Consider the following 13,907-nt stretch of genomic DNA (forward strand, 5'->3'; position numbering starts at 1 on the left):
GATTGCACAGTAAAGTGGTGGTAATGGCTACAGCACTCACCCGTGACAGCTTAAAGTCTTAATGATGCCTTTATGCCACACACACCCTTGGGAAGACACCCAACACCTGTTAAATGAAACTCCTATGTGTGGGCTTGTACACACACGTGGTTGTTAGATGTGGAGGAGTGAGCTGTATAACATCAGAGTTCAGTGAGCTAAAGATGGTGTATTATAGTGAGGGTGATCTGTTAATTTAGGGTGTTTGTGTAGACAGGTACAGAAGGGTGGTCACTTTTTCTTATGCAAATATAATGAACAATTCTGTCTTTTATTTTTATCCTAAAGCTTTCTGAAAATTTCCAGATTTAAATGTGTGTATATATATATACTGAGTGAGCCCTGCTATACTAATTGGGTTTTATCAAATAAGAATAGATGTTACATTGAAAATAAGCATTTGCTGTTGAAAAGAGATGCCGTAAGAATCTCATACACAATGTATTTATTTGGACTCCCTGCAGATTCACGTGTCAATGATTTATTGTTTTCAATCCTTTTTTGGAAAATCTTAGATTGAAACAGAAAGACAGACAAAGACCAGACTCATTATATAAAAGCTTCATATTTGCATTAGATTTAAATGTAATGTCTTGAAATTTATAGTCAAAATTTCTTTTTTTTTTTCTCATGTTTTTATTATTTTGCTATACTTTACTGTGCCTGTACAAATTTTTCAAATTATTTTTTTTTTATATACAAATATTTATAAAATCACATTTGTGCACCTCTGCAAAATTTTGGAAATACTTTGGATTAATTAATATTATTATTGTTGTTGTTGTTTTACATAAATTATATAAATTGAAATAATAATTTCACACTGACTCCGACACCAACATTTAATAATTCCATATTATTAGAGCATTACGTATATTAATAATAATAATAATAATATTAATTACTATTAGTGTTATTATTAGATTTTACCTTCAGTCATATTATAAAAAAATAAATAAATGAAAGAACAGCCAGGAAAAGTCATTCGAGTTGTAATTTCTTATTTTTTTATTTTAATAATAAAAAAAATAATTCTGTACTGAATATACATACAAACATTTCATGTGCTGCTGTTCCATATTCTGTTCCGTGAATTATTCTTTTCAGTCAAACCGCTTCACAATTATTAATCCGTCTGTCTCAGTCAAATCCATATCCAATAATCACAAATGAGTTGGAAAGTTATGGAAATTCATTGCTCAAACTGTGGAAACTTAGAATATAGAGAATCCAGTCTGAAATGCCTGTTTTGTCTTCCTGCAGTCGTCCTGGTCTGCTGAATGCCAGTGATTCGGGCTACCCATGGCTCGCCGACTCCTGGCCGGCCACCAGTCTGCCTGTTAACGGTGGTTCTGGAGGACCCAATGACCTCAACAACTTCGGCCGTGGAGGTAAATCAACTCTGGGCTAGGAACTTAAGAAATATTAAACTGGTGAAATTGGTTGTAGTCAAGTGATAAAAGCAAGTTCTCTCCATCGGTTGAAAGAAAATGTCCTCTTTCCATTTTGTGTTTCTGGGCAATGATTCATTCAGGATGTCTTAGTGTTGTCCATAAGATGAACGCCTGTATGCATATTGGATCGGCCGTTTTTGGACACACACATTTATTTCTCATGCACTGTGACAGTCTTATATCGCCACCCGCATCCTGCTGTCATGCTGAAACTAATGGCTGTGGTTCTGACCCAGTGTCAGACAGAGGAAGGGCCGATAGCGGAGGAGAGGGGGTGGTGGAGCAGTGAGTCGTGAAGGACAGCCGCAGCTTGAGTGGTGCAGATGCAGCTGCTCTATATCATTTTCTCTTACACACACATATATATACACACATGTAGAGTTACAGCATCTTTTCCTCCTTCACAAGTGCAAAGGAAAATGCTAATTAAATATAATAGCAGTGAGTCAGTGGGAAAGAATGAAAAGAAACTAAAGGCCTATTCACACCAAAATTATTGCATATTCAAAAAAATAAAAATACTTATGTAATATATGACTGAAAATATGTAAAATAAATAAATATATATATATATATATATATATATATATATATATATATATATATATATATATATATATATATATATATATAATTATTTCACACTGACTCATACTGAATCTAAGTATGATGATAATAATAATTTAGTACATTTATTTTTTAATTTGTTTTTTGTTGTTATTTATTTATTATTCTTAAGTATTTGTGTAGTCATATAATTGTATAATTTCTATAATAATTGTTGTTGTTGTTGTTATTTCACTCTGATACCAAAATGTCAGGATTCCATAACTTAGTATTATTTATGTGTGTGAATGTGTTTGTTTGTGTTTTTTGAGTATTCATTGGACTAGAATGTGATTGTCTGAAAATAAATAATAAATACATTTTGGAATAAAATAAAATATTTCAGACTTGATGAAAAAAAAAAATCAATATTTTGTTTTGATATCTTGTCATCACTTCTGCACTTCTCCCCAAACTTCTTCTCTAACACCATATTAACCTCAGAATCTTGTCATCTTCACTTCTTTCCATCTTCTTGTTCCACACAGACGTGATGCCCAGTGCCCAGGCCGATAAGACGGGCACCATGCTTTCAGATGGAGCCATTTACAGCAGCATTGACTTCACAACCAAAGGTGGGTTTGGCAGTCCAAGCCCCGCCTCCCAGGCCACGCCCTACGCCACCACCCAGATCCTCCACTCCAACAGCATTCACGAGCTGGCCGTCGATCTGCCCGAGGCCCAGTGGAAGACCGCCCTACAGGCCAAGCAGGAGATGGCCAGCCTGGGCTACTCACTGCCAGACAAGAACTCCTGCAACAACAGTGAGTCGGGCTGAAGGGCCACGGGTCTGTGTGTGTGTGTGTGTGTGTGTGTGTGTGTGTGTGTGCGTGCGAGAGTTTTTGGCATTCAAAATCTTTTGAAACAAAGCCAGTTGCTCTATTTCTGGGTACTGCCTGAGGTTATATCAGTGTTAATTTGACCATAGTTGTATTAATGTTGCATTTTTCTGACATTCGGGAACAATAAGAATTAGTATCATTGGCCCATAACAAAATCCATGAACCTTGAATTTGCTTCCGACCAAACGCATTTATTATTTAAATTGTCTCTGGGCTAAAAGAATGTAGCATCATTAGCCAAGATTTATTCTATTTTGAAAAGCTTTTAGACAAATGGACTCTTCTTTTTTTTTTTAAGCAAAAAAGTGCTACTATCCATTTTAATGAACTTTTTCTCCACGGTTGAACAGAATGAAAAATTGAGATGTACCTTAACTCAATTAAAAACCATTTCCGCTTTCATTTGGACTTGAATAAACCTCTTACTGTGAAATTACTGTATATCACATATAAATGTTTCCATGAACTGGTTAACCTGCCATCCAATAGAATTAATTCCAGTAAAATGATCACTAATGTATGTCGTTAACCTCTGAATTAGACACTTTCCAAAGAAACTAGACTAATTGAGAGATTTTAAAGCAATTAAGGATCTGTTCCAGATTCTAGTGAGCTACCATGTTGTCTGCTACCTATCTAGGCAGCATCCTAACCAAAATAAATAAATAAATGCAGAAAGAAAGAAAGAAATCATCGTAACGAAATGATTTAGAACAATTTACCAAGGCAGCAACTTGTATATTTTCTATTCTATTATATATATATATATATATATATATATATATATATATAAACTCACCAGTGTAGATTATTGAACAGCCGATGCTAATAATGCCTTCACTCACTTGATTGAGAACAAATCGAAAAGTATTAAAAGTAATTGTTAGATTAGAAAGAATAGTGAGTTTAAATAAGAGTTGTGTGTGAGATCAACGCTTTGCTTGTTGCTCTAACTGCACGCCCTTGCATGCGCTTCTGCCATCTTGCCCTCCACCTGATGCCACTTTTTTGCCCTTCGCCTCCACTAGCACTCCTTTTCATTCCTGACTACCGATTGGCTGACGGATTGTCTAATAGAATGCCGCACAACCAATCACAGGATTTCAGCACCACCAGCTCCCACAACAGCTCAGATCGGAGCAACAGTCTGTCAGGTTGGTATTTCACCGGTCCAGGGGTCAGCAGCCCACCTGCATCTTTCCTTCAGTCTACCCCTTCCCCCTTTCACCTCCACTAACCGTGGTGCACACGCCATGTCTCCTGCTCTATATTGTCAGTAGTACGGGTTTGTTTAATAACTGTGTTCCTCTTAGCCTGTTGTGTCAGCTGGATCTGCAGCCTTTGGGTGACGGCCTGGATAAAAAATTCCAGTTTTTCTAAAAAAGCCAGTTTATATAAAACAAGAGGGTTTCTAGTAGTAAGATAGATGGTAGACGATTCAGGGCATTGAGCTTTCCATAATGATGTTTTGATTCCAAAAATTCATTCTTTAACCCTCTGATGCTGCTCGCATGGCAAATTTTATGGTTCTAAATTATATTTATGGAATATTTATGATACATTAACTACTTTTTAACCACGTTTTAAGCATAGAACTCAAAATAAAATTTCCAACTTAAACTGACATTAATCTTAATTGTGAGGGTTAGGGTTCATTTTGATCTCTTTAAAGAAGACACTTGACAGAATATTGCTGTAAGTGAAAAAAAAAAAAAAGTAAAAACTACATTTTATATGAAATATATGATTTCCAAAACATCAAAGCCATAAATCTAAACAAGTTGTGTTCCAAATTTGAGGTTGATATTTAAAAAAAATTGTTTTCATTTTGTTTGGCCGCAGTACCAAATGATTCCATTAGATTAAATTTGCTTTCCAAACAGAATCAGAGCTTTATTTGCAAGGTGTGCGCAAACTAATTTTTTTCTTTTCTTTTTTTTTTTTAGTGCTCCTTAAAATAAAATAAAAATCCAATGCTGGCATTTTTCACCATGAACAGTAAAAGTGTTATTTATTTTATTTTATTTTTTCACATAGCAATGCCAAAACCTTTACCAAAATGTTTACTATTCCAATAAAGGTAAAAAAAATAAAAAATAAAATAAAAAATAAATAAACTAAAGTACATTTATCCAATCAAATGGCTACATTTGACCTGTTGCACACGCTATAATTTTATCTTTTGACATTGCCATTAACCTTGTGTTAACAAAGCCAGTGTGTTTAAAATTAAAGAATTTTTGGTTTTTTAGGTTTGTTTTTTCATTAGTTACTGTTTAAAAGTAAAAGAAAACACTGTGAAATGCGCACATGCACTCGAGCAGGTTGATTTGAGCCGAATCCTCCCTTTAATGGTTACAAGCTACAATAAAATTTATGTACTAAAAATTACAATGTCATTTATAGGACATAGAGACGGCCCCCATCCTCTTGTCTTGTTGTCCATGTGGCTCTCTTTCTCTTTCTCCTCTCTAATCAAGTTTCATGCCAGTGCTTTAACTGTGCAGTAATCCAACGCAGCCTCAGACATTAGATGGGAAGCTCTCCAAGCATCTGGCTCAAGTGTTTCATGGGCTACAATTAGGACTCCAAGGGTAGATTTAGGTCAAACATCTCAACCTCTTCAACCAGAGATGGTTTAGATTTAGAAGATAGAGATCAGTTCAGTCAATCTGATCTTGTTTAACCTTTGTACAGCATTTTAAGGGCTGGAATGATAAGAGATATTGCATGTGTGCTCTATATGTAGCAAGCTCATTAACATGAAAACTGTTGTCAAATTATACACATTTTGGAAATATACACTACCCTTTTAAATGTTAAAATACATTCAAACAAGTAATTATGTAAAATATTACAATTGTATTTATATATGTAGAAAGAGAGGCTTAAATTTAATTATATATAGAGGAAACATTTCTTATTATCATTGCTGAAAACAGTTGTATTTCTTTTTTTACTTTCTTTTCAAAGATAGTTTAGCATGTAGGTAGAAAAAAAATAACTTACTGTATTGTAAATAAATGACAGCGATTACATTTGAAGTATGCATTGTTGAAGACAAAATATGTATTTTAAATTTAATGTATTAAAAGGTATTATAATTTGATTGTTTCCAAGCTATATGGACTTTGTGTTTACTACGAGTCACTTTGGTCTACTGTTCCAAATAATTCTGAAATAATTGTACTTTTAGGATTGATCCCATGCAGTGAATCTTTTCCACTCAAAAACTATATGTTCAGTGCTTGATATTATTTTTTGACAAATTGGGATTTTGCTTTATATCTGAAATCATGTCACTTTAATTTAAAGGTCTTTAAAGAGAATGAAAACATTAAATGTATTTCACCCGTTTGTTTGCTTTTTTACACATGTGTTTTGAGCCAAAATTCACAACCTTGCTTTGAACAGTGAAAAAACCTAATCAGAAACACATGCATTCCCTGTAATACAAAAGCCCATAAAGTATTTGTACTGCCCCATTAAAAGATAATTATTTTCAAATACTGTTATTACTACTTTTTCCCACTGTAACATGCAATTAGATCATAATTCATTGCACAAGACAGAACAGGTCAGAGTTGAGCAAGTTCTCATTGATGTGTTAACGGAGTGAAACTTATGAAAGTTATGAAACAGCCAAGTTCCTTTGCCTCTTTGCTGGCCTGCTTTGGCCCTTATTCAGTAAGCGAGCTCATGTTTGTCAGTCGAGTCTCTGCCGTCCCACGGCACCCTTCCTCTCTGTTTTCCTCACATTTCTTACGTTGGTAATTTCAGGAGCTGCCCCGACTCCTCAGCAGAGACTCGTTTAAGTTATTGATGCCCTCTACTCAACAAACAGAGGGAGAAAGAAAGGAGGAAAGAGAGAGATGGAGTGATTGAGTGATCATGCCATCTCTCCATTTATTGGCTGATGCCTTGCGTCACCCAGAGGAACGATTAGGAAACCCAATTACTTCTCCCCACTCCAGCCACTTCTGCCTCTAGCCTGTTGTTACGTTTTTATTACTACTATGCTTTATTCATCTTCGTTTGACACTTCCATCCCTCTGCAAGACTTCTAATGCCTCCTGCTCTCCCTCGGTACAATAGCGCACCGTCAGCGAGAAGTTCCGGTGATGAGAACGCTCTCTAATAGGCTGGCTGCCGAGAGAATCATAAACGTCAGCCATCGTATGACAAATCTGTCTTAAACAGCAGTATCATAGCATAGCGGCAGTACTCATCCTCTTATGCTCACTCTTTCACACTTGTTATTGCTTTTCTTAAAGGAACAGTGCAACTAAAAATGTATATTTGGAAAACATTCACTCTCTCGCTCTCTCCCTAATATATTTACTTACAAATATAAGTAACAATGACAACACTGATTGAGACGGCGTTTAATAAACTGAACTCAAGAGCCAAATCAGTCTGTTTTGTAAGCGATTCATTTAGACGTTTTTTTTTTTTTTAACTTAATCAACCATTGATCAATTTATTGAACCTGTTCACATATGCTGAACTGAACTGGGTTTTGTGAACCGAAAACACTAGTTGTTTGAAAAGATTCAAAAGAAAACATTATTTTTGCCAGTAAATTACTTAAATTTGGAATTGTTTTTAACACAAACTAATTGTAAAATACTATAAAATCTAAAAGTACTAGTCATAGGGACCACTTTTATTTCAAATTTTCATATTTTTCTTTAATTCAGTTCCTTGACCAGCACAAGTCTTCAGATTTATTTATTTGGTTTTCAATGAAGATTTCGAAACATCATTTTTATTTTTGGGTGGAATATTCCTTTAAGATCCAAGGAAGATAGTCTATTCATAGACCTTGAATGTGATTGAACATGGCTTTTATAAGGAGTTTATTTTTATTTTTTATGTATAGCCCCATCAGAGTCCTGGCATCATATTAGATATCATGAGGTTTGAAGCCACAGGGTTGCCTGAATCTGAACATTTTGAGGCGGCAGGGATGATTATAGGCCATTGGCAGACAGAGGCAGATTATGACAGATAGTATCCCATACAGCACAAGTGCTGCCAGTGAAGGTTTCCCCCCCATTTGCATTTGGCCGTGTGTCTGACTCCATCAACCTCAGCTATTTTATGCCTGGCTTGAAACACGGAAGGATCTGGCAACAGGCGGCAATGCACTGGTCATGTTGAGTTTGCCAGCAGCGGCATTAATAATTTACAGTAATGAATCCTGCCGCCTCTGCATACAGTCTGTGGAGGACACACATCACTTCCTCATCCCAAATGTCTTCATCTGGCATTGATTTAGATGGTTTTGTTAATTATATTGTGACAGAAGGGTGATTAATTACTATCCTTCGTACTAGTTCTTGGGCAAGTGTATAATTTGCCAAACCCTTTGTCCAGGGACATTGTGGATGCATAATATTCAGTTCAGTTCATTTTCTTTTCTTTATCTTTGACACATTCTGTTACTTTCCCAATACTTTTTCTTAGAGTAAAGAAAATCAAGTGCATATTAATATAAAAGAGTTGTAAACAAATATATTCCAGCAAGTTGCATGAATAGCAGTTGTAGTAAAAAGGAGGTTAAAGGTTTTTTTTCAGTAATTTGTTTGAGTCTTCCATCTTTCAGCCATTGACAAGCTGCAAACTCTTCCTTTCAACACGCAGCCTTGAGCTTGCTTTTATGGCCGTGTTGGCTTGGGAACATTTTGAAAGCATTTGTGTACAGAGGAATTGTGCATTCTAACATACAAGCGTTTGTGTTTGACAGTTGCATTGCAAGACCCTTCACTTAGCATGGAGAATTTCAAACACATGTCATGTGGGGAATAAATGGATTTTATTTTTAAAATGAAAACATGGAAATTGTCTCATCATGTGACACCATTCTGCATGCAAGCTCAAACAAGTATCCACAACTTTTGCTATTGTAGGTGGGAAAGGTGGAAAGAAGAAGAAGACCAAAGCAAACGCCAAGCCCACCAAGATGAATGGCTCCAACTGGGCTAATGTTCCACTACCTCCCCCTCCTGTCCACCCTCTTCCAGGCACAGAAATGGACCACTATGCCTCAGAGCACCATGATGGAGTAGGGTAGGGTTCCAAGTTGCTCATTCAACTCTACTCAGTAAAAGTAATAGTGACAGTCTATACTGAAAATTCAATGGTCACATCTATAATATCTAGAGATTATGATCCATGTAATTAAGCATTGGATTTTTCATATCAAGTGATAAAAATGCTGGTTTAAAATAAAACCGGCCATGATGTTTGTAAGAAATTGTTCAAAGACTAGCTAATGTATAATCAATATATCTGCTATTGATATTTATTTATTCCTTAGTGAGTTAATCAGACACTAGCACTAAATGATTTATTTGTTGTCCATTATAAATAGAGAAGATGTAATATTAAAACCCTGCAAGACAAACTGCTCATGCTTAGCAACTTTTAATATACTTTTGCATTGGATGGCACTCCACTCTTGTCTGACATCAGTGTCGCCCCATCTGTACAGTTAAAAGAAAACATGAAGGGGGTGATACAAATTAAATATCCTGCTGGAGAGGTGTGCTTGCTTTTCAACCTTGTTAATTTCCATCTCTGAGAGTCATTGGGCTTAATAGGCTTTCTAGCAAATGAGTAGTCTTCTACGCTGTAAATCTCGCCACTGTCTTTAATGGCTTCAGATTAAAACTGTTATGTCCTATGGGATGTGCACTGACAAATTCCTTTAATGAACGCTAACTTTATGGCATGTATTATTTCAGCATGTATAAGCACAGTTCTGGGAAATAAAATAAAAAATGCAGCCAGTCTGCCAGATCAGCCTGTATTAAAGAGCAAGTAAAGCTACTAAATCGCTCTATATTTTTTGCATTTAACCCAAGATTTATGCCATTACCACTATGTCACTAAACCTGAGTCTCACTATATCCATAACTGTTAGCTAGACTAACATAAAAAATAAAAATAAAAATACGATTAGCACACAACTGTTGGTGGGGTGCCACAGGGACCTGACTGTAGTCCGTTTTCATTTTGTTTCTATGCTCATTTGTTCCAGATATGATAGTGATGGTTGGGGCCCACCCTTGCCAGTGCAGACGTACCTCCATCAGGGTTTAGAAGATGAGCTGGAGGAAGAGGATGAACGGGTGCCCACGCCTCCCATAAGGGGCGTGGCCTCCTCCCCTGCAGCAGTTTCCTTTGGCAAACAGTCCACAGCCACACTGAGCCCTTCCCCACGTGAAGAAATACAGCCCATGCTCCAAGCCCACTTAGATGAGCTAACCCGCGCTTACCAGTTGGACATGGCTAAACAGAACTGGTAAGATATCGTTACACTAAAATGTAGATAAAAGATGTGAATTTGATTTAAAAAAATTTAGTTTCATATTATAAGGTAGAATTCAACACTTAAATTCCAAGATTGCATTTTGTTCCTTTGTTGTAAAAATGTTTGGCCTATACAGGCTCTAAATGCAATTGTAAAATATATAAATGACTATTTAACATTGAGGATTCAATTAGTTTTTTTTTTCCGTAACTGGCTTCTTTTTTACAGCACAAACTGAATTTAAAAAAAATAAAAAAATAAAAATAATAATGGACAACATTTGTTAGTCTTTTTTCAATAAATGCATGATTTAAATGAATGAATGTAGCTGGATTAAATATGTAATAAAAAACTGACAGTCACTACACCCCCAACCGCCCCCCCCCCCCCCCCCCCCCCCCCCAGACTGCATAACTTATTCTTATAAAGCCCCCATGATAAACCTATATTTCAACCTGTCTTACCAAGAGAAACCAACTTCCTCTTATTATAGTCACCACTTGTCAGGAGGAAGATGTCATGTTACCGCCATAATGAGTATGTTGCTCATAGAACATTTGTGACGACTGGGAAGAGCCCATAATTATATCCAAATCCTGGCACAGACCGCATCAAAGCAGCAGCAGCACTGCACAAACACACACCAATACACATATATATAGACACACAGTGGAGCTGTCATAGAACCTAGCTGTCAAGTGGGTGACAGCCCCAGTAAAGACATGCTTGTGTTGGTTGCCATTGTATCCTCTTCAAGGTGCAATTAGTAGGTCATTGTGTTAGCATGCAGACCGTGGTGCTGCTGAATTAGCTGAATTGTTCCAATCCAGAGGAGAGATGACAAGGAATGTTCTAGAAATACCAAATTTCACCTGACAGACAGCACACACTACATATTTGTCTTTTGTCTAGGCTTGTCGCTCATTGACACCCTTTGTCTCCCGCTGACAACCCTTGAAGCTCTTGCTTGCTTATGCAAAAAAAAGCATGTAAAGTTCATGTTTGACTTCTTGTATTCTCCGTAGGCACATACAGGGTGGGCCTTATCCACCCCAGGCCCCAACGCCACCCGTGGGTTATGTCTCCAGCACCCTAGTGTCCGATATTGAGACAGACCTCCCTGATGAAGACGATGATGAGGAGGAGGATGAAGGATATGAGATGTCACCACAAGTTAGGGGCATCGAACACACACCAGGCTCCAGCATGGACAACTTAGACAGTTCTGTTACAGGTAAGCGTCATTTTTTTGTTTTCATTTCTAACTTTTCCTTTGAAAGAACATTCTGAAGTTCTTCAAAAAGAGCCTAAAGTGCTAAACCTATCTAAACCTTTGAACTACTCAGTTTGGTGCACAGTTAGATGTCCTGTGCAGATTGCGGTATTTCAATGAAGGGGTGGTTATTTAATTTGCTCATTATCTCATACGTCGTCCTCATAATCTAGGATTGCTATCTCTCTTTAATAATTTCAGGAATCAGTTTGAACCCAGCATGAACAGTATAGACAAAAATCAATGTAATTTTTTATTTAAAAAGTTAATTAAACAGTCCATTTGGTCAGAGACACCAAATGATATGATCTACCCACATATCAAATCACAATTCAACAGCATGTGCAGCATTAAGATAAGAAAATATAATAGAGGTACTGATATCTAATCTAAAAGCGGAATATTTCAGTCCAGCGGGCACTTTGAGATTGTACAGCTGATGTTTATTTGGGAACCGGTCATTGTTTATTCACATGCGTACTGCATGTAGTGGCTTTGTTTGCTTAGCATGGTAAAATACTGTTTTGCTCTGCTTGTCTGCAAATAGCTGCATTGTTTGTCATTATGCTCACGTGTTTGGCGGGTGCGTGTGGTTTATTCCCATCTCACCTGAAAATGGGCATTCTGAAATCCAGTTTGTTCAGGCATTTGGGGAGATAAACTCTAATCATCATTATGAGAAACAGACTAAAAGACTCAGAGCAAAGTTAGCATGGGGGGAAATTAAATGTATGCCGGGAAGATGGAAATAATATATATAAAATATTAATTTATGCATTTAGCAGACACTTTTATCCAAAGCGACTTACAGTACATTCAGTCTAATAGTTTTTACCTAACATGTGTTCCCTGGGAATCGAACCCACAACCTTGCACTGCTCTACCATTTGAGCCACAGGAACACATATATTATATATATTAACACTTGGATACTTAATCACACATTTTTTTTCTGTTCTAAATGTACCTTAAATTAATACTTGTCAACAAACAAACTAAGGTCAAACGACGTTAACACACAGCCCTAATATTTTGTCATCACAGGAGTAAATTACATTTTAAAACATTTTTAAATAGAAAACAGTTATTTGAAATTGTAGTAATATTTCACAATATGACTCTTTTTACTGTGTTTTTATAGTATTATTGTTGTTGTTATTTTTTCTATATATGAAGAAGTAGCAGAATGATTTTACACAAGCACAGCCTTCACGGCCTACATTTTCCTGTGAAGATTTAGAATAAATCTCACGTTCATGGCTCCATTTCCCCATTGAAGACAGGAGGCACCATTTCCATTTTACAACTTATTGAAAGGGTTTTATGGGCCGTCTGTCATAGGGGACACGTGAAGGGTATGACTTTGTGGGGTTAGTAACTAAAAGTCCTCTATTCTCCAATTTACCACAGGACTGAAGCAAAATGGGCCAGTGGTGTTCCTCTAATCAGGCAGAGATGCATGCATTATCATTGTACTTGAATGCATTATCATGTGTGCACAGACAGACAGACGCTTTCACTAATTTTGATTCTCTTTTACTGGACTGGAGCTCTGAGGTGCATTTTCCCCTGAACACTTTAGTATTGGTCATCTCTGACATCTCTCTGGACTGAGATATCTGGTGAAACGCAGAGCAAATGCTGTTCAGTGATGTCTATGTCCTCCTGTTACACTCTTGACAGCTTCCTTTCACTGCTCTCTTCCACCAGCGTTCTTTGTTTTTGCCCACAGTAGAACCAAACTGACCCTTCACTAGTGGTGGGTTTCTAACAGACCCAAAGGCAGAGAAGAAAAAAAAGAAAAAAGAGGTTTAACAATTCTTTCTTTTGGGCGGCTTAGTCAATGTGAAATGAAGATCACTGGAACATATTTCCCTTTATTGTGTTTCATTATTTATTGCATACACAACTTGTGAGTTTGTGAAATAGTTGAGGGTATTTTATGGGAGTTGTGAGCTCACTGTCCTGCTCCACTTTGCTCCGTAAAACCTTGCACTGACTGCAGAGCGTGAGGTCACGTGTCCTGAGGCAGGCGTCTCCGCCTACTCGTCAAGGGGAATGATTACGATGCTTAACGATATGCAGATGAGGGCTCGGGGCAGTGTAAATCAGCTTTAGTGGCAGAAGGGTGTTTGATGAGTTTTACAGTCCTGCGTAACTCCATTTAGCCAAGCTGTGAATATTAACAGTGGATTGACAGAATGGAAAGATGCTTCAGTTGTCTCAAGAATAGACGTTACTGAATCCATAACATTTTTGTATGAGCCCCATATTTATAGAAGCTACAGTATTCTAGCTTCAAACATTGCCGTTCGTGACTGCCAACTCCAAAATAGCAACAATTTGTGGGAAGTTCTCTTGATGGTGAGCCACGC

General features: G+C 36.9%; 1 protein-coding gene across 5 annotated transcripts in view; it reads left to right on the forward strand.

Annotated features, from left to right (window-relative positions):
• LOC128029011 (roundabout homolog 2) overlaps nucleotides 1-13,907 on the forward strand; it is a 349,624-nt gene that overhangs the window by 327,662 nt on the left and 8,055 nt on the right. For all 5 annotated transcript variants that reach the window (XM_052616454.1, XM_052616451.1, XM_052616449.1 and 2 more), the window contains 6 exons: nucleotides 1,303-1,430; nucleotides 2,588-2,863; nucleotides 3,970-4,095; nucleotides 8,854-9,013; nucleotides 9,987-10,250; nucleotides 11,285-11,493. In XM_052616454.1, coding sequence (XP_052472414.1) covers nucleotides 1,303-1,430; nucleotides 2,588-2,863; nucleotides 3,970-4,095; nucleotides 8,854-9,013; nucleotides 9,987-10,250; nucleotides 11,285-11,493 — 1,163 coding nt within the window. The remainder of the gene's footprint in view (nucleotides 1-1,302; nucleotides 1,431-2,587; nucleotides 2,864-3,969; nucleotides 4,096-8,853; nucleotides 9,014-9,986; nucleotides 10,251-11,284; nucleotides 11,494-13,907) is intronic.

This window comes from Carassius gibelio, chromosome A15 (assembly GCF_023724105.1).
Source record: "Carassius gibelio isolate Cgi1373 ecotype wild population from Czech Republic chromosome A15, carGib1.2-hapl.c, whole genome shotgun sequence".
Taxonomy (NCBI): Eukaryota; Metazoa; Chordata; class Actinopteri; order Cypriniformes; family Cyprinidae; genus Carassius; species Carassius gibelio.